The sequence below is a fragment of the Suricata suricatta genome, chromosome 3, assembly GCF_006229205.1.
Source record: "Suricata suricatta isolate VVHF042 chromosome 3, meerkat_22Aug2017_6uvM2_HiC, whole genome shotgun sequence".
NCBI classification, from domain to species: domain Eukaryota; kingdom Metazoa; phylum Chordata; class Mammalia; order Carnivora; family Herpestidae; genus Suricata; species Suricata suricatta.
In genome coordinates, this window is record NC_043702.1 from 51,329,721 (window position 1) to 51,338,634 (window position 8,914).

General features: G+C 36.6%; 1 protein-coding gene across 1 annotated transcript in view; it reads left to right on the top strand.

Annotated features, from left to right (window-relative positions):
* CWC22 (CWC22 spliceosome associated protein homolog) overlaps positions 1 to 8,914 on the top strand; it is a 121,952-nt gene that overhangs the window by 44,778 nt on the left and 68,260 nt on the right. The window contains exons 16-20 of the mRNA XM_029933293.1: positions 628 to 780; positions 2,190 to 2,317; positions 3,773 to 3,874; positions 3,970 to 4,190; positions 8,341 to 8,914. Of these exons, the coding sequence (XP_029789153.1) occupies positions 628 to 780; positions 2,190 to 2,317; positions 3,773 to 3,874; positions 3,970 to 4,190; positions 8,341 to 8,914 (1,178 nt within the window). The remainder of the gene's footprint in view (positions 1 to 627; positions 781 to 2,189; positions 2,318 to 3,772; positions 3,875 to 3,969; positions 4,191 to 8,340) is intronic.

Consider the following 8,914-nt stretch of genomic DNA (forward strand, 5'->3'; position numbering starts at 1 on the left):
TCACTAAGGGAACCCTTAACATGAATACTGTGAATTACTATGTCTGCTTTGTGTCTGGGCTAGTAAAATAGCGTATCTTTGTTAAAAGCTCATTGCTCTTCCCTTCCTGAGGTTTCCCATCCTCTGTAGTTTCCTCCTTTTCTACTTCATTTTGTGGTGCCTTAACATTGCATAGGATTCTTTCAGAGCTTTTTGAAATTCTATATGCTTTGTAACAATTTCCCAAAGAGGACAATTAAATGTTGCCTTTTCAAAATCTCAAAGCAGTTTTTAAATCAAGTGCATGTTCAGGCAGCACAAATAGAGCATGAGCTAAAATAAGTTTTTAAGTCTAAACTCTACCCACAGAGAAATATATTTGTATACTATGCAAATGTATGTGTCTATGATAGCTACTTGTATAATTTTGTTTTAGCGTATAAATCCCAAGTAAATAGGGATGATACATATTACCTTCTTTATTGAGCATTCTGTCATACAGCCCAAAAAAGATTGATGTGATATATAAAATATTATGTCACAAAATTTTTGATTCAGTAAATTTAGGAGCACCTGATACATTCATAATGGTATTTACGGTCAATTTTTAATGGTACTGACATTCAGGTTGTTTTTTTTTTATGTTAGCGATTTTGCATGCTAAAAAAAGAATACATGGAATCCTTTGAAAGTATATTCAAAGAACAATATGATACCATCCATCGCTTGGAAACAAACAAATTGAGAAATGTTGCTAAGATGTTTGCTCACCTTTTATACACTGATTCACTTCCATGGAGTGTAAGTAGACGGGTCAATATTTATACTTCCTTTCCAGTCCTGTTATTCTCAAATAGTGTTAAGTACATAGCCGTACTTTTCCTATGTATGAAATGTACTTTAAAATGAAATGTATAACAAACTTTTACTAATGGCAATCTTTGTGGTTAGATTCATATAACATGGGATCGAGAAGCTAAGTAAATAACATGAGTGTAAGAAATACCACCCTCAGTGATATTAAGAGTCCAAACATTACAGCAGTTTTTAAAAATGGTAGCTAGTGGTGTTTTCATGGAAAATGATAGACTTTTATCTTTTCTATGTGTGCACACATGCATGCACACTGATACTGACATACTTTGGTGGTCATGTATCATGTAGTCATAGTTATTGAGAACAAGATAAGATACTCGTGATGCAGAACTGTACACTGGATTGGAATTTAAATGCATTCATGAAGCTGGCATTTATTGTACAGCTGCTATTCATCCAACAACCATTCATTTAGTTACTAGCTTTGTGCGCGGTCACTTAAGAGAGATAGGGGGCATACAGAGTGAATTATGTATGGTGCCTGCTTTCGTAAGAAATATACAAGGTAAGGTATGCCCATAGTGCTAATATAAAATAAAAAGTGATAGGTTATGAGAAAAGTGAGGTTGAAAGAAAGTTATTATATCCAAGAGGAAAGAAAGAAAAGGATCACACTGTAGAATACCACAACCTGATTCTATGATAGAATGAAGTAACAAAGTGAGCTCATAAACATTGGATAGAATGTTGTAATACTGTAAGTACTAAATATGTCTAGCTGCGTTAATAAGCATTTCATATGCTGACCTAGGAGTCTAATCATAATAATTTTTTTTTACTTTTTTTCCCTCTGGGAATGAAAATGAAATCCTGTTTTTAAACAATCAGAGCAAATGGGTTTCTGGAACACAGAACTCATAAAAACTGGAGGTTACTTTTATTTTTATTTGTCCTAAAACATCTCTCCATGAGCTCCAGTTTTTAAGCCTCGATCTTAATATTCAGAACAAGCCATCACTCTTTCTGTCTGTACCCTTGTCAAGTATGTGCTATACAAAACTATAGCCTAATGCTCTAAGTGGCATTTTGCCCCAAACATCTATATTTTGATAAGTGAGATTTAGGAGCTAATCTTTGCTTCAGCATTTTATACTCATGGCAGAATATATCTCTGCTATAAAAAGCACATTACTCAAGAAAGAAAGAATTCTATTTCTGTAGCATCTTAGCATTATGAAAATTAGCATAGAGAGGTAGTCTCAAACTTTGCTAAGAAGTAATACTTATTAGGACAAAGAAAGATATTCACAGACAATTCTTTCTCTGAGTTATCAATGTTGGTCATTTTATCTTTTGAACAAAATAAATTTGTCTCTTTAAATTTTAATTTCCAGGTTCTTGAATGTATAAAACTGAGTGAAGAAACTACTACATCATCCAGTAGAATTTTTGTTAAAATATTTTTCCAAGAGCTGTGTGAATATATGGGTCTTCCTAAACTTAATGCAAGACTGAAGGATGAGTAAGTTTATTGTTCTGCGCTTTTCTTCTTACTGTACTCAGGAATTAGCCTCCGTTTTAGGGACATAATAGTCAAAACAAGAGGTAATCCCCTAGGACTTTCTTCATCCATTAGTCACTACTCTGAATCTCATGTTCTGTGCCACAGGACAACCTATAATTTTTAGTGATGGATTTTTAGTCCCAATAAAGACAGCACAGAATTAATGCCTCTTTGAATTTAGTTAGAACACACAGAATTATTTCACATGCCCACTGGAATTTTCCAGTAGTGAGTACTTCAGTTTTATTTTCATTTTTAACCGTAAGTTTGAACCTTAGAATATTAATTTTTTTCTTATCAGTCGATAATTATGAATATATATAGATGATTCAGTCATGTAATTGTTTAAGTTATTACAGTGAATTACGGTCTTATTTCAGGATTATTGTGTAATCCCTATCCCAGCTTTCTTATTTCCTGTTTATTCACATTGCCTGCTGGCACTCACACTGGCTTCTACTGCATCCACACCACTGAAATCATCCTTTTAGATTTCTTAGTGACTTCTGCCAAATCAAGTACTTTTTCTCAGTCCTCGTGGCCCTGGACATCCCAGCCTCACTTTCTAGTCTTCATCATCTCTGCTCCTCAACCTCCTTCTCCTCTTTGCCACGGTTTCTATTCTGGGTTCAACATGCCCTCTCTGTGCTGTCTGTTCCCCTTGGCTTCAGAGACTGACTTATTGGTCTGCATCTACTTCACCAGGTTTATTTACCCCTCTCTACAGCCTGCACCAATATCGCTTAGCTCATTTGTGTTTCCCTACCTGTTTCCAGAGCTAGAAATCCCCTCCCTTGGTCTCTTCACTAAAACTCTTCATCATTTTTATGTGTCACCTTTTTCTATGAAATAGTTTGTCCTGAGTCTGCTGGTTAGTCATTCAGTGTGGCACTCAAAAGGACAAAAGTCATGCAATGTGGCACTTGTATTGTTAATGTTTTCTCTTTGTTCCCCTGCACAGAAATAGTAATTATATGCAGTCTTCATCACTTCTCCCTTTTGTTCATTATTTTTCCCCAGCCCCCAGTGCCATGCAGAGTGCTGTGCGTGCATGCTTCTGGGTACATATACACAACAGAGGAGATTTGTCTTTACTTTTCATTATATACATTCACATACTGTGTGTGTGTGTGCACGCACATGTGTTTGTATATGTTATACAATATGTGTGTGGTGTTTTTAAATCCTCTGCTGCTAATTACAGAAATTAGGCATAGTAAATTATGACTTGACCCTATTCGTTTTATTTAGATAGCATATAGTCTAACCTAGTAAGTGATATAAATCACCTACTTGATTGTATTTCATTTATTAACTTAGTAGTACATAGAAAATCTGAAAAACGACTGTATATGAACTTTGCCTTTTAATCTTTAACCAATGTTTTCTCTTTTGTTTCTTTTCTTCTTTTAGAACCCTACAGCCATTTTTTGAAGGGTTATTACCCCGAGATAATCCAAGAAACACTCGGTTTGCCATCAACTTCTTCACGTCTATAGGACTTGGAGGTTTAACGTAAGGATAATTTTCAGAATTTTATTTTCATCTTATAAAACTATCTCACAGTTGCCTTTGAAGCAGAAACTAACAGAGATTGTATCTTTAATTAGGGATGAATTGCGCGAACATCTCAAAAATACACCAAAGGTCATTGTGGCACAGAAACCAGATGTGGAGCCAAATAAGTCCTCCCCCTCCTCTTCCTCTTCCGCATCCTCATCTTCAGAGTCTGACTCTTCTGCCTCTGATTCGGACAGCAGTGACAGCAGCTCCGAGTCTTCCAGTGAGGAGAGCGATTCTTCATCCAGCAGCAGTCAGAGCTCTGCCTCAGGTACTGAGACTCATATATAATTGATTGGGCTCCTTTCTAACAAGTGTAGTGCTGGTGATGTTTACAGGGAGGGAAGAAAATAAGTTGATTGCTTAATTATTTTACAGTTCAGTTGTTTAAAAGCCACAATTAATAATATAAATGATCATTTGTCACTGCTGGAGTCGGTAGGGAATTACATCATTTATAATGCTAAGTTTGGCCATTGGGATCTTCTTCATAGAAATGAAGATATTTCACTGGTAAATATTTATTTGAGTGATGACTGAAATACCACACATTCATAATGCCTGCAATCCAGCTTATATCTATCATGGTGTTTATATTTTAAAGAAATTTTAGTTTTTTACTTTAATTCGTGAGGGTTTATGTGAGTTACTGACATGTGTCATGCACCAAGTGCGTACTTTGTAGGTGTACGGCTTCAGAGATTTTCCCGAGGAGAACACATCCATGTGCTAGCTACCCATAACAGGTCACCAGCTACTCCGACTTTGTCCACTGCCTCCTTGGCAGCCACTACTCGCATTTGTGAGTCCATAAATTAGTTGTGCCTGCTTTTAACTTTATCACTATGTTTTGTGAACTCTTTTATGTCTGGCTTATCTTTCACGATCACTTTTGTGAGATTCATCTGTAATATTGCGTTTAGTTATAGTTCATTCAACTTTTAGCTGTTTAGTTTTCTACTATATGAATATGCTACAGTCAGTTTAACATCCCTTTTACTCGGTTGCAATTTAGATTTATACATATTCCCGTGAATACTCTTATTCATATTTGGTGTATATATACACATACACGCACACACACACATGCATTTCAGTTGGGTGTGTACTTAGAGATTCACTGTGAATCCCTGGGTTGTAGGTTGTGTGTACATTTAGCTTCAGTAGATACAGCCAGTTTTGCAAGTGGTTATTTCAGTCTACGCCCCCATCAGCCATGTTTGAGAGCTCCAGTTGCTCCCAACCTTGCAACACTTCACTTGGCTATCTTTTTCATTTTAACCATTCTTGTAGATAAGTCATAGTATTGCATTGTGGTTTTAATTTGCGTTTTCTTGATTGCTAATGAAATTGAGCACTATTTTATAGTATTGGCCATTTGGGTATTTTCCCTTTATTAAATGGCTATTCAAGTCTTTTGCTACCCCCTCTTTGTGTGTGTTTGTTTTATGAAGTTGTCTTTTCTGTAGATTTGTAGGAGCTCTTTAGGTTTTTCTGGACCTTTATCTTTTGTTGTATATATATATATTGCAAATAGTCCCGTTTCATTCCTGTATGTCCAGCCCTGTGCAGCTGCCAAAGCTCTGCTGGTCTCTCTGTCCCTCAGCAGCAGCCCTGAATTAGCAGATACCTGCAGGGAGCAAGTGACTGTAGAGTGTCAGCTAACCCCTCTGTGGTTCTGCCTTCTCTTGAATCTTGGCCCTTATTCGACTTACAAGAAGGTTGAAAAAAATAGTACAGAAAATTCCCATAGAGCCTTCACCCAACTTTGCCCAGTGTTAGCATTTTACATGATCATAGATCAATGATCAAAGCCAGGTAATTAACATTGAAACAACACATTAAACAAACAACAGATCTTATTTGAATTTCACCAGTTTTTCCATTAATGTCCCTTTTCTGGTTCCAGGATCCTACGTGCATTTAACTGCATTTCTCCATAGTCCTCTAAAGCCTGTAATAGTTCTTCTCATGCTTTCCTTGTTTTTAAAGGCTTTGATATTTTTGAAGTCCTCTGGTGACTTATTTTTTAGAATGCCCCTCAATATGGAGATCTGTTTGATGTTTTTACATGATTGGAATGAGGTAATGCATTTTTGGACAGAATATCATAGAAATGATGTGAGTTATTAGTCCGTGTTATCTAGGAGTTCGTAATACTAGTATAGCATTAACTTTGATCACTTGGTTAAGGGGATATCTGCTGGATTTCTTTCTGGAAACTCCTTTTCTCTGTAAATTAATGTCTTGCAGCGAGGTAATTTGTTCAATTTTTGCATCCGTCTTTAGATCTTGTCTGCAATACTTACTGCTATGGTGTTTGCCGAATGTGATCTTAACATTTGTCTCTTTTCTTCTACATTTAGTAGTTGATTTTCTTCTGTAAGAAAGAATTGTCCCTCAGCCCCCATTTACTTATTAACTGTATATTTTATCAGTGTGGGCTCATGGATATTTATCTTATCCTATGAGTTAAAATCCAGTACTATCATTTATTTTATTGTTCATATCATTTCAGTTTTAGCAGTTAGGAGCTCCTTCAAGTTAACCCCTGTGTTCCTTCCACACACCCCTATCCTGTTGTTTTGAGCACTGCCTTTCTTTGTAATGTCTCAAGTTGGTCAAGATCTTTAGTGCCTTTAAACAGAAGATTTTAAGTTTTTATCTGGCAGTTCTAGTTGTTTTCAGCAGGGTCCCTGGTCTTCCACAGCTTTCTCCATTCTCCCTCAGAGTGGAAGTACTATAGTAAAGGATTTTCAGATGTGCCATTTTTGAGAACATCTCTGTTGTTTTCCCCAGGGTTAACTCTGCTTTCTTCCATCATAGTATGTTAGTCTGAGCAAGACATAGTCTAATTGTCCAAAATGCATCTCATCTCTTCCTACTTGTTAATGCATATTTCAGAGAAACCTCACTTTTCCCGTTAGTCTCTGCAGGTCGAAAGGTTGATCTCTGGTTCTCTGGCTTGTTGCACTTGAAAGTGTATTACGTACCATGTGGCAGACAGAATTGTGGGACTCCAGTGTTTTAAATTATCAGAGCAAGATTCCATTTGCCCACAGGAAGTCTTAGTCTTGAATTAAAATATATTAACATTGTTCATTTAATATTCACCTCTTTTAATTCTAAAGAATTTGTTATTTCATGGTATCTGTTTTGAGAACAGATGAGAACACAGCATGAATTGCTGCAGTAAGGGATCTTGCTGATTCAAAATTAATTTGCCTCCTCATACAGTTTCAGTAGAGAGCTTTCAGTTTTATTAGTAAAATGTTAAACAGCATAAAAGCAGTATGAACTGCCTCCAAATTAGGAAATTGGAAAGCAAACACCAAAGACAGGGGAAATTGCACATTGCGGTGGGGCTCGGGTTCTGCTCTGAGAGCGGCATGGAGTAGGGTCAGAGAGACGTTGATTTAGCGCACTGCCAGATGGTTTCTGCTTGGCTAGCTGCTGCTCAGCTGAACTGCTCAATAGGAACCAGAGAAATAAATCCTTAGTGGCAAACCAATGGACTGTGCCAAGGGTAGGCATTTGGCAGAAGAAATACAGGTTGGGGCAGTGAGATTGGGTGGAGACAGGGTGAAGGTAGGCACTTTTCTTCCATATTTTCTTCTTTCAGTATGCATGTGACTTTGACAGAAATTTTGGTCATCGCAGCATCTTTGATTTATGTGCCCAAAAGAAATCACGCAGATAAAGTGATTAAATTTGTTTTATAGCTTAAAATTTCACTGTGATTATTTAACATTTATATTTGTGATTCTATCAGATTAAATTGTTCTAGGCCTTTTCCAAAGAGTTTTCTCAGGAATCAAGCCTTCGTAGCTCTCAGATAGCCTGTGATTATGTCATAACATCGCTTCTCTTTCTGGTGCAGTTAGTGCTTCTCTGATAGCTATTTTTTTTTTTTGGTAGGAAGAGGTTTTTATTTGAAAAGTATATATTCATGCTGTTCAGCAAACCAGCCATTCCACTCCCCTACCTTTAGGGAGGGCTATTGCTGGCCTGTGTGTTCACGGTATTTTGATTATTAATGTACCAGATCTGACATAATACTTTATGTGACATCATGCACATGGACTGGAATTTCTGTTTTTGAATAAAATTCGTAAGTGGAAATACACCATGCTATTCACTTTATAAAAATTTTTACATTTGCTGTAGTTTTTTTAGTTTCCGTTTACTGCTTTGAGTCTAAGGATCAAAACCGTACTTTGGTAACTAATGGCGCTATGTTGTATATTCTTAAAATTACACGCATTCATGAAATACTGTCATTAGACTTTCCACTCAACCAATTTAGTTTTGCATCCATTTTACCTGAATTAATAAACCTGCAATGGATCAGTAAATGTCTTTGTTAAGTTATGAAATTAAAGATTAAAATAAAAGATAACTGTTTCATTTTATATGTGCAGCTAAAGATAAAAGAAAGAAGGGACAGGGGAACACCAGAAGTAAAGAAGTAGATAAGTTGATCAGGAAACAGCACGCACATGATAGGAAACAAGAAGAAAGAAGACCAGAGCAAAGGCATCAGGAAATAAGGACTGAAAGAGAAAGGATGTCAGAAAAACATAAAGATAAAAACTCAAGAGAGCCAAATTGGAGAAATCCCGTAACAAAATACAGTGCAGACAGAGGTGTCCCTTCTGAACGAAATAGTTACAGTAGAATCGTGAATGACAGAGACCAAGAAATGCACACAGATTTGGAAAATAAGCATGGTGATCTCAAAAAGAAGAGAGGAGAGAGAAGGAATTCTTTTTCCGAAAATGAGCACCGGCACCGAAATAAGGACAATGAACATTTTATAAGAAAAGATAGGTCAAAGTCAAGAGAAAAGAACAGGAAACATTCGGGTTCTAGAAGTGATGAGGATAGGTGTCAGAATGGTGCTGAGAAGCGATGGGAAAAATCAAGCAGACGCGCTGAACCCTCCAGAGAATCCAGGAAACATCCGGACCGGCGAAGAGAAAAGTCTCCAACAAA